The sequence below is a fragment of the Oryctolagus cuniculus genome, chromosome 2, assembly GCF_051225735.1.
Source record: "Oryctolagus cuniculus isolate XC-2025 breed Fujian yellow rabbit chromosome 2, ASM5122573v1, whole genome shotgun sequence".
Classification (NCBI taxonomy): domain Eukaryota; kingdom Metazoa; phylum Chordata; class Mammalia; order Lagomorpha; family Leporidae; genus Oryctolagus; species Oryctolagus cuniculus.
In genome coordinates, this window is record NC_142868.1 from 94,481,724 (window position 1) to 94,497,496 (window position 15,773).

General features: G+C 58.7%; 1 protein-coding gene across 9 annotated transcripts in view; it reads right to left on the reverse strand.

Moving 5' to 3' along the window:
- The window catches only part of ANK1 (ankyrin 1), a 184,864-nt gene that overhangs the window by 45,013 nt on the left and 124,078 nt on the right, over nt 1-15,773 (reverse strand). For all 9 annotated transcript variants that reach the window (XM_070068600.2, XM_070068598.2, XM_070068599.2 and 6 more), the window contains exons 3-13: nt 9,384-9,482; nt 8,222-8,320; nt 8,003-8,101; nt 7,265-7,450; nt 6,442-6,540; nt 5,998-6,096; nt 5,719-5,817; nt 3,518-3,715; nt 2,309-2,407; nt 1,814-1,912; nt 1,269-1,367 (exon numbers count right to left, since the gene is read on the reverse strand). In XM_070068600.2, coding sequence (XP_069924701.1) covers nt 1,269-1,367; nt 1,814-1,912; nt 2,309-2,407; nt 3,518-3,715; nt 5,719-5,817; nt 5,998-6,096; nt 6,442-6,540; nt 7,265-7,450; nt 8,003-8,101; nt 8,222-8,320; nt 9,384-9,482 — 1,275 coding nt within the window. The remainder of the gene's footprint in view (nt 1-1,268; nt 1,368-1,813; nt 1,913-2,308; nt 2,408-3,517; nt 3,716-5,718; nt 5,818-5,997; nt 6,097-6,441; nt 6,541-7,264; nt 7,451-8,002; nt 8,102-8,221; nt 8,321-9,383; nt 9,483-15,773) is intronic.

Below are 15,773 nucleotides of genomic sequence, written 5' to 3' on the forward strand. Positions count from 1 at the left end.
GGGACGTGGGAGTCCTGAGCACTTGATACGAGACATGGGAGGCCCGGGGACGTGGGCTGCCGCTACACCAAAAGCCCACCCCAAGAACAGGAGGTGTGAGCTTCACCAAATCCAGCTCTTTGCTTCACAGAGAAGGCACGTTGGGGCCAGAGAGGTTGGGTGACCTCCTCAAGGTCACACGGCTAACACAGGCCGGGACTGCAGTCGAGCCTCTGGGTCACAGAAACTAACGTGCTGATGGGCCTGAGAAGGCACTGGAGGATGGTCCAAGTACCTGGGAGACCCGGATAGAACTCCTGGCTCCTGGCTTCAGCTTGGTCCAGCTCTGGCTGCTGTGGCCATGTGGGGAGTGAACCAGTGGATGGAAGACCTCTCTCCCTCCCTCCCTCTCTCTCTCTCTCTCTCTCTCTCTCTCTGTGTGTGTGTGTGTGTGTGTAACTTGAACTTTCAAATAAATAAAAATAAAAAAAGGTGCCTCTGGGGACACCTGCATCCCACACTGGAGTGCCCTGGCTCTGCTCTTGACAGCCCAGCTTAGGAGGCTGCCAGAGACGGGTGATGGCTCAGAAACCTGGATTCCTGCTACCCACGTGGGAAGCCTGGATTGAGTTCCTGCTTCCTGGCTTTAGTGGCATTTGGGATATCAACCAGCAGTTGTAAGATCTCTGTCTGTCTCTCTCTTTTTCTCTGCCTTTCACATAAAGTGAAAACTAAATAGCCGTTTAAAAACAGAGAGAACTACTTTGCTACTTTTGCTACTTTGTAGCAAAGACACAAAGCATTGGCATTGTGGCTTAAGCAGCTGCCTGCGATGTCGGCATCCACACCAGCACTGGTTCAAGTCCTGGCTGCTCCACTTCCCATCCAGCTCCCTGCTAATGCTCCTGGGAAAGCAGCAGAAGATGGCCTAAGTGCTTGGGTCCTTGCACTGAAGTGGGAGACCCAGATGGAGCTCCAGGCTCCTGGCTTTGGCCTGGCCCAGCCCCAGCAATTGCGGCTATCCGGGGAGTGAACCAGTGGATGGAAGATCTCTCTTTCCCTCTCTCTGTAACTCTGCCTTTCAAATAGATAAATAAATAAATATTAAAAAACCTTTTGGCCTCCTCACACCCCCACAGGGCAGGGTCTGAGCGTCCAGCACAAAAACTACTCAAGGGGCAGTGATCTCGGGGCCTGTCCACTCCGGCCCGTGACCCGGGTGGATTCTCCTCCCAGTGTCCAGCCCGCTCGCACCCCACCGCCCTGCCCTCCCTGCCCCCACAGCCCACCTTGGCCTTGGCGTTGACTTTGGCTTTGTTCTGGAGCAAATATTTGGCTACTTCTGTGTGTCCTGCTCTGGCTGCCATGTGTAGTGGGGTCTCCACTTTCTGTACGGTGAGAAAATGACAGAAACTGTTAAGGCACGCGGGGCCCAAAAGGACACGGACAGCACCAAAGCGCCCGCTGGGAGCAGCCGGCCGGGTGGGTTCCTGCCCAAGAGGCAGGACTGCTACAGCATGCAGCTCGTGGGTCTGTGAGTGCACGCGTGTGCGTGCCTGTGCACACCAGGGCTACACTTACAAGCAAACCCCAGAGCTAACGAGCAGTGGAGAATGCTTAAGCGCTTTCCCAGTTCACACTTAGAAAAGTTCCAAGACATCGTCCACAATCGAAGTGCACTGGTGTACAGACGTGCGACAAATGGAACTGGGGGTCCTGTCTGCATGCGTCCCCAGAGGAGAAACGGGCAGCTCGGCCTGGCACCCACCGCCCCGCCCCGCGCCCTGGCTGCAGAGGGAGGGGCCCTGGCACTGCCCCCTCCCCGCACTCTCACCACGTTGGAGACGTTGGGCGACGCCCCCCGCTGCAGGAGAGTCTTCACGATGGGCAGGTGGCCCATGAAGGAGGCCACATGGAGAGGCGTGAGGCCGGACTGGAACACACAAGGGTGGGTGAGAATGCGGGGTTGTCCTGCTGCCCCCCAAAACCAGAGTGCCTGATGGCAGGGGCGCTGCTGTCCTGCCTTTAAGGTCTCCACGGAAAGGGAGTTAAACGAGGTGCCTTTGCCGCCAGGAAAAATGGCTGGGGTGGGGGGTGGGGGGTGGGGGAGCCGTCACCCTGGGCAACTCCGCCCCCTTTCACAAGTACCGCTGATCTTGGAAAGCTCCGAGGCCTGGCGTGGGGGTCCCTTGTCCCCACCATGAGCCAGGGCTCATTCCCTCCAACAGTGCAGATTGTGTGAGCTCTCACGTGCGCACGCGGCCGCCTGGAGTCACCAAGAACGGCGCCCAGGGGAGGGTGCTGGTGGGGCCCGGCAGAGCCTGCGCACCTCGGTGACGGCGTCGATGGAGGCGCCCGTCTTCAGCAGCAGCTCCATGACACGGATGTGGCTCTTCTTGCAGGCGATGTGTAAGGGGGTAAAGCCATTCTGCGGGAGACAGACACGCACTTGGCTTGCACGCCAGCCGCAGACACCGGGAGCGCCACCTCCCCCTTCCGGCCCACGGCAGACCCCCAGAGACCAACAAGAGGCTCTGAGTTTGCATCCACGGATGAGCACCGTGTCGGCCGCTGTCATGCAAACCGCATGAGAGAAAGGCGGCGGGCGACAAGGGTGTTCCGGAACGTGTTTGCAAACCTCTTGCTAAGCATGTCGTCATACTTTCGGATGCATTGAAAGAGCCTGCTGCTTAAGGCTCCCTTAAGGGTAATGTAGTCTGGTGAGTCACGGTCTCTGCTCCCTGCAGCCAGGGCTCCTTTGAAAGGAAGTGGAGCTGGGCTCCCAAGTGTGACGGGGTGGACCTCGGACACCATGAGGGCCTGGGTTTTGTGCCTACGGCTGTCTGCTCTTTGCGTGCTCTGTGCCCCGGGGCTGTGGCTATCAAGAGGCAACATCTCCATGCTTAGCGTCACAGCAGGGGGAGGAGCTATGAAGGCCCAGTGGCGAGAGGCCCAGGATGAGCTATGCCTGCTCCCACGCACAGGACGACAGGGCCCACAGATGGCCCAGGCCTGGAAGGCTCCTGTGGGTGAATGAACGAGCCGTCCTGTGCCACCCCTGGAGGACACCTGCCCCCTTCTGCACTCCAGGTAGAGATGCAGCACCCTGTGACCCCCGACTGGACGGACAGGAACCAGGGCCACACAGCAAGAACCTGCTCCAAGCCTGAACTCACCACTACACGAGCCCCTGAGGGTGCGCCGTGCAGCGTCCCCACAGCGAGCCAGCAAGCCAGCACCTCTAACACCCCCGGGCTGCAGTGGCACCCCCAACCCATGAACCCGGGCCCAAACCCACCCCTGCCCTCAGCCTGTTGGCAGGTGCGGGAGGTGACACCAGCTGGAGGTGGCTGGCGTGGGCGGGCGCCCATCCTGCCTGTGCACTGAGCCCTGATGTGCCCAGGGCGCCGGATCTCAGCAGTGGCTCCAGGCACCCGCTGCTGCCCTTCCCAGCAAGCTCAGCCACGCGGCTCCTGTCCTGCCCGGCACCCCCACCTGCCACCCTTTCCGGCACCTTCTCCACTGGCCTCCCACTCACCAGGGCTCTGGAGTTGGGTTTGGCACCTTTATCCAAAAGGACCTTGGCCACGCGGTGGTGGCCGCAGTGGGCTGCCACGTGCAGCGGGGTCAGGTGGTCCAGGGTGATGTCATCGATCTCTGCGTTGTATTGCAATAAGAGTCGGACACAGTCGAGGTGGTCTCCCTGAGCCGCCATGTGAATCGGGGACAAGCCGTTCTGGGAGAAGGTGGGAGAGAACGGGACACTCAGGGCGACCATTCCACGGTCCCTGCCCGTGACACGTGCATCAAGTGCTTGAGGGACCAGGCTGCTCCGGGGCTCTGACCACAGGCTCCACCCTTTCCACGTGGCCAAAATCTCAAGCCCTTTCCCGCCATGCCTACGACTCGCATGAAGCCTTCCCTGGCCAGCTGGCCTCACTCTGGTCTTTGCAGAGTCACATTGAGAGCTAACTTCTCCCCTTGCTTATAACCTCCTTGCGATCAGTGACTGCCTCCTGTTTCTGAAATGCCCCACGCAGCCCGGTGCAAGGACGCATCTCACACAGTAACAGTCTCACGTGGGCCGAGTCCGGGCAGCACCAGGGAAGGCAAGGCAGGACTTGGGTCTCAGTACCTCTGCTCATTGCCCCTACCCAATGCACTGCAGTTAAAATATATTCTGCTAGGGCAGGTGCTGTGGTACAGAATTTAAGCCCCAGCCTGCAGCACCGCCATCCCATATGGGCGTCAGTTCAAGTCCTGGCTGCTCCACTTCTGATCCAGCTCCCTGCTGAAGGCCTGAGAAAGCAGTGGAAATGGGCCAAGTCCTTGGGCTCCTGAACCCGCGTTGGGGACCCAGAAGAAGCTCCTGGCTCCTGGCTTCAGATTGGCGCAGCTCTGGCTGTTGCAGCCATCTGGGGAGTAAACAGTGGATGGAAGACCTCTCTCTCTCTCTGTCACTCTACCACTCAAATAAAATAAATTAAAAAAAAAAGTTAAAGCTATTTTGGGGCACGATGTTTTGACATCCATGGATGAGAGGTCTCCAAAGAGATCACAGAAACTGTGCACTGTGGGGATTAAAAAAAAAAAACAAAAAACCAGGCAGGGGTGTCCAATGGTTTGTCACCAACACAAACTTCTCCTTTTTTCTCCACGAACTGAAGCCCCCTCTCCTCTCTCTTGTCTCAGGCTTTTGCTTTTATGGGTCCTTTGGAAGACACATCTCAAGTGGTCACCCAACGACCCTGGCACAGAGGGGCGGGGCTCCCCAAATAAGGAAAGCACCGAGTGGCACGAGAGACACAGCTGAAGTCGCACAGCTGGAGGCAGACGTGGGAGGTGAACTGTTACGGCGAGAGCAGCTTCTGTCCAGCCACACACCCCAGACTGAAAGCAGCTCAACAGGACGCCACCCACCACTCACAGAAACCCAGCTGTGGCTCTGTGAACAGGCCTGGCTTCCGCCTGGCTCCCCGGTGCCACTCCGTCTGAAGTCACCCCACAGGGCCGGCGCTGTGGCGCTGCAGGGTGAGCTGCCACCTGTGAGGCCGCCATCCCCTAGGGCTGCTGGTTCGAGTCCTGCCTGTTCCACTTCCGATCCAGCCCCCTGCTAATGCGCCTGAGAAGGCATCAGAAGACGGCCCAAGTGCATGAGCCCCTGCACCCACGTGGGAGACCTGGATGGAGCTCCAGGCTCCTGGCTTTGGCTTGGCCCAGTGCTGGCTGCTGTGGCTATTTGGGGAGTGAACCAGCAGATGGAAGATCTGTGTGTGTGTCTCTCTCTTTCAAATAAATATTTAAAAGCACAAGAAACTTCGCTGCAGTTGGGCGCAGGCCCCGAGGCCTCCACAGAGCGCTTCCTTTCTGTCTTCTGGAGAGAGGATGAGAGCCGGGGACTGGCTAGGGCAGCAGCAGGCTGACCACCGTCACCAGCGCCTGGGCAGGCGACAAATGGCACTGGGCCGTGAGTTGGCGGAACCGCCTCTGCCTACGCTTCTGCTACCGCAGCAGACAGCAAGGCCCACGAGGCCCAGGGACGTTTCGGACCCGGTCCTCTGGATGAGAAACAGCCGCTGACCCTGACCCGGGCTGCAGTGAGCGCCTGTCCTGGGCCAGCATCGCATGAGCTCACTTAGCAGCGTCAGCACCTCCGGCTCCCAGAGCCCGGATCTGCTCCCAGGCGGCCTGACCCAGATCCACAGCATATGCTCCCCGCCGCGGGAAGGAGGCACGCACCTTGGTTTTGGCTTGGATGGGTGCCCCGTGGTCCAGCAGGATCTCTGAGATGCGCACGTGCCCGTTGCGAGCTGCACAGTGGAGAGGTGTCAATTCATCCTTTAAAAGACAGAGTCAGAAACACAAGGCCCCAAAGGCAGCTGTCAGAGGCTGTCCGGAGAGGAGGCCGCCCCACAGCGGCAGTGGCGGCGGTGCCGCGGGACCACCCAGGCTTCGGCACAGTCCTGGCGCAGCTCCCCCCGCTGGCCTGGGCGGGCCGCGGAGCTTGTGGGCACCCACCTTGGTCCTGGTTTCTATCTGGGCTCCGCGGTCCAGCAGGAGCCGCACCATGATAACGTTCCCCCTGCGGGAGGCGATGTGCAGTGGCGTGATGCCGTTCTGCGGGGCGGGAGGAAGAGGGAGCGGTTGGGCGCGGCTTCCTGCGGCTGCTCCCGGCCTGCCCTGGTCCGCCGGCCCTGCCCACAGTGCAGCCTCCCTCCCTGCCTTAGGCCTTTCTCCCACGAGAAAGACCTCAAACCCCTCCAAGTGTGAGCCTGCTAACCCCGCCACCCTGGCCAAGTCTCCAGGGCCAACGTCGCAGGCGCACACGAGGCGCGGGTGGTCAGGCACTTGCCGGACACGGGGGCTGCAGTCAGGGGACACCCGCTGTGCAGAGCCCAGAGGCAGGGGCGCCTCCCCCAAGGCCCTCCGGACAGCACGTGGAGACCCTGGGCCCAGAGTTACCTGGGGAGTGAAGTTGACGCTGGCCCCCCTGCTGAGGAGTAACTGGGCCACGTTGAGGTTCTCGTAGTGGGCTGCGATGTGGAGGGGGGTGAAGCCCGTCTGGAACACAGCAGAGGTGGGGGTGGGGGCAAGGGCAGACGTGAGTGACAGCATCTCAGAGTCCGCCCGGGGAGTCTGGACGGGCTGGGGAGGGGGCGGGGCAAGGACCCTGCGCACAGGTGGTGACATCGGCAGCATCCAGGCAAATGGCAGCTCCCAGCGCGGAGTGACATGGACACGCCCCAGGGCAGGCAGGCCCCAGACTGGAGGTCACTCAGGGAGAGGTGTGAGTGAATGCATGACAAAGGGGCCACGATCTTCACCGCAGGGCGCTTCTGCTCCTGAAGCATCTGCTGGCTCTGCCGGCTGCCCAGGGCTGACTCCCCACCTGCTGGGTCCCTGGTCATCACTCTGTTCCAGCACCTCCCACTGCCCCCAAGGCAGCTCCAGGGGCTGGGCAGGGTGGGGGCTGCCGCTCAGCCAGCCGCTGGGGGCCGTGTGTGCAGGTGACCACTGCCTCGCTCCACACCCCTTCTCCTCCTCCTCGGCCAGGCCCTCTGCCAGAGGGGATGCTGCCTCCCTCCCCCAGAAGGAGCGGGAAAGGGGCAGACGAAGAATCCGGAAGACCCCAGGTGCCCCTGCCACCTGCCCAGAGGGCCTCCTGGCCTGGAGCAGCCCCGGTCACAGGCTGGGACCTCAACGGGCCCAGCAGGCGCATGCTGGGCGGCTCGCGCTTGGGACCCCAGGGGCACGGTGGGCAGCCTCCCCGCCCGGGCGCCCTCACCTTGGAGAGCACGTCGGGGTTGGGGTCGTTCTGCAGGAGCACGGCGGCCGTGCGGGTGTCGTCGTTGCGAGCGGCGATGTGCAGGGCGGGCAGGCGCACCTTGCCCTTGGTGCCGTAGTTGATGAGGTGGGCCACCACATTCTCGTGGCCCTGCTGCAGCGCCACGGCCAGGGGGGTGAAGCCGTCCTGGCCAGGGAGGGGACAGAGGGACACGGGGTGTGCTCTGCCTCTCTCCCACCCCCTGCACTCACCATGGCCTTCCTGCTGGTCCCCTCTTGGTGAAACGCCACCTCCTCCCTGAAGCCTCCCTTGCTGCCACTTCTGTAATCTCAGATCTCACTGTGGCTTGGCCTCAGCACTTACTTAGCCCCCTGTTGGACACAGCCTTTTGCCAGCCTTCCTGTGCTCCCTCCCACCCCAGCTACCTGTGCCAGAACATTCTAGAAACCATGCCAGACCCTGAGGCCTGACCGTGAGCCACTGGCTGAGCCGCCCCTCCCTCCCTCCACCCAGGACCCTGACAAAGTCATGGAGTCACTGAGTTTATAGTCCAGAGAAGCCTGAACACAGGCCAGGCAGCTTGACCACTTCACCGACGCCAAACTCAAGCTCACAGGGGATGAGACAGGGCCCAGAGCGCTCACTGCTGCCACATCCCGGGGGTGGGGGGGTGGAGGGGCGCCTGGCTAGGGAGGTGTCCAGCGGTGAGCACATTTTCCCTGGGGTGGGGGCACTTACTTCTGTGGCCACATTCTGGTTGGCTCCATTTTCCAACAAAAACTTCACCACTTCCAGATGGTTCTCCTGAGCGGCCATGTAGAGGGGTGTGAAGCCTTTCTGCGAACCGAGCGTGCCGTCAGATGCAGACGGAGCCGCAGCAGGGGCACGGGAGTCCGCAGGGAATTGGCCGGCCACGCAGCCGCCGTGGCAGCCGGGACACCCGGAGCCGCTCGTTACCTGTGACTGGGCGTTGACGTTGGCGCCATAGTTGACCAGTTCGCGGACCACCTCGTCCTGACCCGCCAGGGCAGCGATGTGCAGGGCCGTGTTCCCTTTCTGAAAGACACGTGCCCAAGGAAGGGGGGAGGGGCTTGCCCACCCAGCCTGCGCCTGCACGCGGGGCCATCAGAAGGCTGTGCACGCCGGCCCCCTAGGAGCACCGGGTCAAGTGCTGGCTGCTCCACTTCCCATCCAGTTCCCTGCTGGTGCACCTGGGAAAGCAACGCAAGATGCCCCAGGTGCTTGGGTCCCTGCTACCCACGTGGGAGACCTGCATGGAGTCCTGAGCTCCTGGCTTCAGCCTGGCCGGCCCTGACCATTTCAGCATTTGGGGCAAGAACTAGTGGAGAGAGGATCTCTCTGCGTCTCTTGTTCTCTCTCTCTGTCGCTCTGACTTTTTGAATAAATAAATACATCTCTAAAATTTTTTTTAAAAAAAGAATTGGCTAGTACTTGAACGAGTACAGGGGATGACGTTTTGGTTTACTTTTATTCCTAAATGCTGGCTGCATCCTGTTTAACAAATAAGACAAGATTTATTTCTTGCAAGCAAGAACTAAAACGTATTTCGCAGTCCACAGACAGATCCGTGTCCTGACTGCAGTGTTCGTGAACTTGAGTCACTGGCACAGAGAAAAGCACAGGGTTGTGAGATGCCTGTGGCACCCACCTGCACCAAGTACCACCCACCTGCACCAAGGGCTGAGCACGTAGGAGGGGTCAGAGCAGCCTGGGCTCTGTCTCCCACCCCACCGATCCCTCCCTGCCTGCCCTCTGACTTGACGCCCAACCTGTCCTACAACTGCACCCATCCTACAGCTGGCAAACCTGACCCTGGCCACAGGCCGGCTGGGCCTGGAACCCAGGCAGAGGCCGCTGCCCTGGAACGCAGGAGGCCACCGGGATGAGGTCCCCGTTTTAGATGACACCCCGTGATGAGACTAAAGCAGAGGCCCCCGGGACTTTCTAGAGACCCTGGAACTTTCTGGAAATCAGGCCTGGGTTTTTCCAGGAGGCGTCAGGGGGCGACGGGAAGGCTGAGCTTGGGTTTCTCTCCTGGAAGTTTCGGAGCCCGGGCTGGGGACGAGCTGGGGGCCGACCGTGTCGATCTCCCACCTACCTTGGTCGTCGTTTCTAGAATGATCTCTTTGTGCAGCAGTTCGACCACCATTTTCACGTGGCCTTCTTTGGAAGCCAGATGCAAGCCGTTGAGCCCGTTCTGGAGAGAGTGGAGACACAGGAAGGGTCGTTGTTAGCCGGCTGGGTGCTCGGCGGGTCCACGTGGCGTGGCGGGTGCGTGGCCCTTCCCAGCCCTGGGGCGTGTGAAGGAGTGGTGGGGAAGAACGTGCAGGGGACTCTGGGTGGTAAGACTGGGCACGAAGCTGAGCCACCCCAGTCCCCTCTGCACCTCTCGTGTGGGAGCGGCAGGAGCCAGCCCAGTAGGGTGACAGAAGATCCCCCAGCTCCCGAGAACAACGAAGTGTGTGGAGGCGCCCCCACACCAACGAGCAACCTGGATGTTCCGACCTTGGCAACGTTAGGCATTCCACTTCACCAAAATGGTAGAGTTAGAAGAAGGCGTGGCCAGCGCCAAAGCTCACTAGGCTAATCCTCCGCCTTGCAGCACCGGCACACCGGGTTCTAGCCCCGGTCGGGGCACTGGATTCTGTCCCGGTTGCCCCTCTTCCAGGCCAGCTCTCTGCTGTGGCCAGGGAGTGCAGTGGAGGATGGCCCAGGTACTTGGGCCCTGCACCCCATGGGAGACCAGGAGAAGCACCTGGCTCCTGCCATCGGATCAGCGCGGTGTGCCGGCCGCAGCACGCTGGTCGCAGTGGCCATTGGAGGGTGAACCAACAGCAAAAGGAAGACCTTTCTCTCTGTCTCTCTCTCACTGTCCACTCTTTCTGTCAAAGAAAGAAAGAAAGAAAGAAAGAAAGAAAGAAAGAAAGAAAGAAAGAAAGAAAGAAAGAAAGAAAGAAAAGAAGAAGGTGTTTAGCCTAGCCGTGGAGACCCCGCCATCCCACTTGAGAGTGCATGGGTTCGATTCCTGGCTTGGGCTGCTGACTCCAGCTTCCTGCCGGTGTAGACTCCAGAAGGCAGTGGGGTGGTGGTTCAAGGGACTGGATCCCTGCCACCCACGTCAGGGACCTGGCGTGTGTGTTCCTGGTTCAGCCGGCTCAGTCTGACCATCGTGGGCATGTGGGGGAGTGAACCAGCAGACAAAAGATCTCTCTTAGGTAAATAAGAAGATAGAGGTTCAAATGGTTTAGCTTCAACTCTCCGGTGACCTTTCACAGCAGTGTCGGAAAAACAAAGGAGAATTAACAGCGAGCAGTCACCAGTGGAGCAGGAGCCGCTTGCGCGTAGTAAGGTGAGGTCACACGCCAGCTGCCGCCTGTCGCCCCCACATCAGACTTCCTCAACACAGAGCCCAGTGTCCAAGAGCTCCTTTGCATCCTGCCGTCTCAGCTGTGCCCACACAAGACCAACAGCTGAGCTGCAGGAAAAAACCACACGAAAACCAAGCACATTCTCCAGGCCCACAGCGGCAGACCCCCTCACCCCAACCCCCACAGCCACCTCCAGCTCCGGCCATGCCCACAGCAGCCCAGCTGGGACTCAACCCTCTCACACCGGCAATGAGAGGTTTTGAAAGCTTCCGGAAAACTGCCATCGGGGCGGCTTCAAGCCACCAGTGATTCCCAGGACACGCGGGAGTGAAAAGTCATTCCCACCAGGGAACGGATCTCAGCTCCGGCGGAGGCTGGGCCTCTGCCTTCCCTGTGTCACCACCCCCCCACAAGTCTTCCCTCTCCTCCATGTCCCTCCCCTCTCTCATTTTGATCATCAGTGTTCTAGCACGTTCCTGGCTAACAAAGACGACTCCCCTACCACCAAGATGAAGGGCTTGGCTGCCAAGGTGGGGAAAAGGATGAGGGGGTTCCTGGGTCTCCCATCCCTTGATATCTCTGCAGACCACACCCCTCGGGTTCCAGAAATTTCCGTCCCCTTGTGTCTGACACTCTTCTCAGGAGACTCCTGTTGAACCACCAATGCGCCCGGGGGCTGCGCCCTGATTGGCTAACGGCTTTGCTGTGGCCAGCTGGAGGAAAGCCACCTGGAACAAGGGGGAGAGGGTGGAAGGTGTGCGGACAGGGCAACAATAAGGGGACTTTAAAACGTCCCTGGAGGGGCAGGCGCTGGCGTAGCGGGTGACCCCACATCCCATGTGGGGTAGGATGCTCCACGCCCTGCTGGTGCACCCGACAAGGCAGTGGAAGATGCCCGGTGCTTGGGCCCCTGTCATCCACACGGGAGACCTGGAAGAAACATCTGTCTTTGGCTTGACCTAGCCCTGGCCACTGCAGCCATTTGGGAAGTGAACCAGTGGACGGAAGACCTCTCTCTCTCTCTCTTTCTCTTTTTTCCTCTTGTAACTCTGCCTTTCAAACAAAGTAAATACACATTTTTAAAAAATGTTTCTGGGAAATGCAATGAAAAGCTAAGCTTGTTTTGGTGCAAAAGAAAACAATTTGAAGTCCATGCATAACATTTCCATAATGTTTACGTTCCACGAACTTCTTGAAGACCCCATATACAGCAGGTAGAGCCTTGGGTGTCAGAGAAGAGAGAGCAGGTGCCACGTGAACCTTGTGCCCTGTTTAGATCAGGCCCAGAGCCCACAATTGCCACTGGCCACTCCTTGCCCACTGGAACAGCCAGCCTGGCCAGGGTGTGTGCTGGTGAGGGCAGGCAGGGGGTGATGGGAGGCTGTGGAGGCAGCTGGTGTGGTTTCCCGATGCCCTTTGGCGCAGGTGTGCAGGGACCGCCTGGGGAACAGGACCACAGAAAGCATTTGTCTCAGCTACAGTTACCGTCGCTGGCACCACCCCTGGGGCTCGAAGTGGCCCCAGTCACCCTTACCCTGAAGAGCTTGGTTTGGCGGGGGAAATGGTCACACAAAGGAAATGGTGACAGATGTCAAGCTGTGTCTGACTTTAAATTCTAGACCCAGAAGTTAACCTTAAGAAACCACAGGGGCTGGCACTCTGGCGTGGCAGGTAAAGCCGATTTTGGCACTGGAATCAGATATGGGCGCCAGTTCCAGTCCCAGCTGCTCCACTTCCCATCCAGCTGCCTGCTAATGCATCTGGGAAAGCAGTGGAAGACGGCCCAAGCACCTGGGCCCCTGCCACCCACGCAGGGGACCCAGATGAAGCTCCTACCTCCTGGCTTTGGATCAGCCCAACTCCAGCTGTTGTGGCCACTTGGGGAGTGAATGAGCTGATGGAAGATCTCTCTCATTCTCTCTCTCCCCGTCTCTCTGTAATTCTGCCTTTCAAATAGATAATAAATAAATAAAAAATAAACCTTAAAAAAGAGAAACCTCAGCAAATTCATGGGAAAAATGGAATTAAGAGGTGAATTAATTTTGGTGCAAAAAATTTTTGAAATCCATGCAGTTTTTTTTTCATGATACGTATTTTCCATGAATGTTTTGAAGGCCCTGTTTATGCATAGATTTCAATTTTTTCCCACCAAAATAAGCTTATCTTTGAATTCTGTTTCCCACGATGTCTGGACGTATTCCCACGGGCACCCAGTTGGCTTCTTGCCGAGTGCCCTCCTCTGCCTCTCATGATGCACCTCCAGCCTGGCCACCTGGGTAACACGGTCGGTGGCGACCACCCAGCACTGTGTGCCCAAAGGCAGATTTCCTGCACACACGCCCTGAGGCAGTGCACGACTGGTCTCTACAGCAGGGCCCTTTGGATACCTCTCCGGCGTCCCATGGACAGGTGCCACAACCGATACCCTCTTTCCTTTGAGCATGCTTGTTACTGCTCGAATGAGCAGCGAGAGGCGGCGTACGGATCGTGTGCTGCTTGCTCTAGCTACCAGTCTAGAGCGAGGTGAACTGTCACTTTCCACCCCAACACCAGAGGCCAGCGGATAAAAAGCCAGCCAAGACGCTCACACCCCACACCACGGTACGGGGGTTCAGTTCCTGGCTTCTGCTGCCAGTTCCCGCTCCCTGCCAATGTAGATCGGGGGAAGCCGGGCTGCTGCCGTCAGTACTGGATCCCTGCCCACCCACGAGGGAGACTTGGGTTGGGTTTTCAGTTCTGAGCTATAGCCTGGCCCAGTCCCAGCTATTGTGGGCATTTGCGGGGTAAGGCAGAGGATGGGAGCTCTCTCTCTTGTAGCCTTGCAAATGAACGATCCTTAAAGAACCAGTGCCTCTGTGTTGTGTTCTAGTGCCATCAAGCCTAAGTTGATCGTGGAAAGTGAAAGGCGGATAGCTGAGACCCAGCTCTTTCCAGCTGCCCCAGCTGACTTTCTTTATTTTTAAATTGTTAAAAAAAGATTTGTTTATTTATTTGAAAGCCAGAGTTAGAAGTCAGAGAGAAGGAGAGGCAGAGAGAGAGAGAGAGAGAGGTCTTCCATTTGATGTTTCACTCCCCAATTGGCCGCAACAGCTGGAGCTGTGCTGATCCAAAGCCAGGAGCCAGGAGCTTCTTCTGGGTCTTCCACACAGGTGCAGGGGTCCAAGCACTTGGGCCATCTTCCACTGCTTTCCCAGGCCATAGCAGAGAGCTGGATTGGAAGTGGAGCAGCCAGGACTTGAACTGGCACCCATATGAGGTGCGGGCACTGTAGGCAGTGGCTTTACCCACTATGCCACAGTGCCGGCCCCTCCAGCTGACTTTCAAAGTCCCTTTCTTTGAGGCTGAATGGCAAGCAGACTCTCAAGGAGGATGATGGGAGGATGAACCCCATAATTCCTCCCCCAACTAATAGGGTTTAGGAGATCACAAAGGGGGACATGGAGGCATAGGAGAACAGGCACTTCATGCTAACATAGAAGCAGTGGAGCAAAGCAGTGACTACCTGAGGCATTTGTCAATCTCCCAGCTTCCCCCAGGTCAACACCAGCTCACTAGACTCCTGCTTCCTGCAGTCTCCCCCTGCTGGACACAGTGGCATGAGCGTGAGGCCAGTCCCCCCAGTCCCCACCCCCCCTCAGCACACAACTCTTCTTTATCTTCTGTTTGAACGTCAATCATTCCTATCGCTTCCTCCTCAAGTTCGAGTGTGTCCTCAGCTATGTCCAGTGCGCCATGAGCCTATTGAAGAAGAAACTCTTAGCCGCTGAACAAGTGTTTTCATTCCCAGTCTGGCATCTGGCGCTTCGTTAGTGTATCCGTTTCTCTGCTACATTCTCCACCTGTTCCTCCTGTGATCCACCTTCCCCACTCCTTTCACATCTCAATCAGAGAGATCTCTGGGTCTGATTCTGTCGGTTGTTTTGTCTCTTGACACGGTTCATCTCTCTCTCTCTCTCTCTCTCTCTCTCTCTCTCTCTCCCTGGCTCTCTCTCTCTCTGTTATAATTCAACTGGACCGGTGCCGCGGCTCACTAGGCTAACCCTCTGCCTTGCGGCGCCGGCACACCGGGTTCTAGTCCCGGTCGGGGCGCCGGATTCTGTCCCGGTTGCCCCTCTTCCAGGCCAGCTCTCTGCTGTGGCCCGGGAGTGCAGTGGAGGATGGCCCAAGTGCTTGGACCCTGCACCCCATGGGAGACCAGGATAAGTACCTGGCTCCTGCCATCGGATCAGCGTGGTGGGCCGGCCACAGCGCGCCGGCCGCGGCGGCCATTGAAGGGTGAACCAACGGCAAAGGAAGACCTTTCTCTCTGTCTCTCTCTCTCTCACTGTCCACTCTGCCTGTCAAAAAAAATTTTTTTTTAACTGGATGCCAGGCATCATACACCCAGGAGCAGCAGAGACTGAGGCCAACAGTCAGTAGTGTTTAAGGCTAGGAGTGGAGCTGCCGGCCTGGTGAGTGGGGAGGAGGCTGAGCCCACCCCGTCGGGAGCTGACCCTGCTAGGACCTCCAGCATGCCACACCCTTCCCTGTCCTCTACGGCATGGCTGCTGCTGTCCTGAGCTCTGAGCAGGATCTGGAGTCTTCTGTGATCCTGCTCCCGCCCTGCTCACCTGTGCCTCAAGCGTGCGCGCTCCCCCAGGCCCTGGTCCCTGTGCAGTGGGCATGCTCACCACTGCTTCCACGGCTCTCTGTTGTCCTGGTGCAGATTCACTCTCAGGTAGGCCCTGGTGCGTCCAGCCCTCTAAGGTCAGACTTTTTTTTAATGCCTTTGCTGCACTGGTCTTGGGCACAGTGTCCTGGTGGCCCTGCAGCATGGCAGACCTCTGCCTGTGCAGGTACAGGATCTGGGCCCCGGGCCTCACTCCGCCAGAAGCGCAGGGCTTTGCCTGCACCGTTCCTGCAGGAGCAGGTTGCCTGCCCTTCCCCAGGGGCACAGGCAGCCTGCTTCTACACCTCCCGGAAGGTGCGAGGGCTCCTTTCTGCGTCCCGCAAGCTACTGACTGCGACTGGGGCTGGAGGCAAAGCCTGTGCCGCCCCCAGCTCCTTCTCATGGGTGGGGCGGCGACGCTCTCCAAGCAGTGTTCACTGTTCTTTGTTCTTGCACATTCTTTACCCCCTAT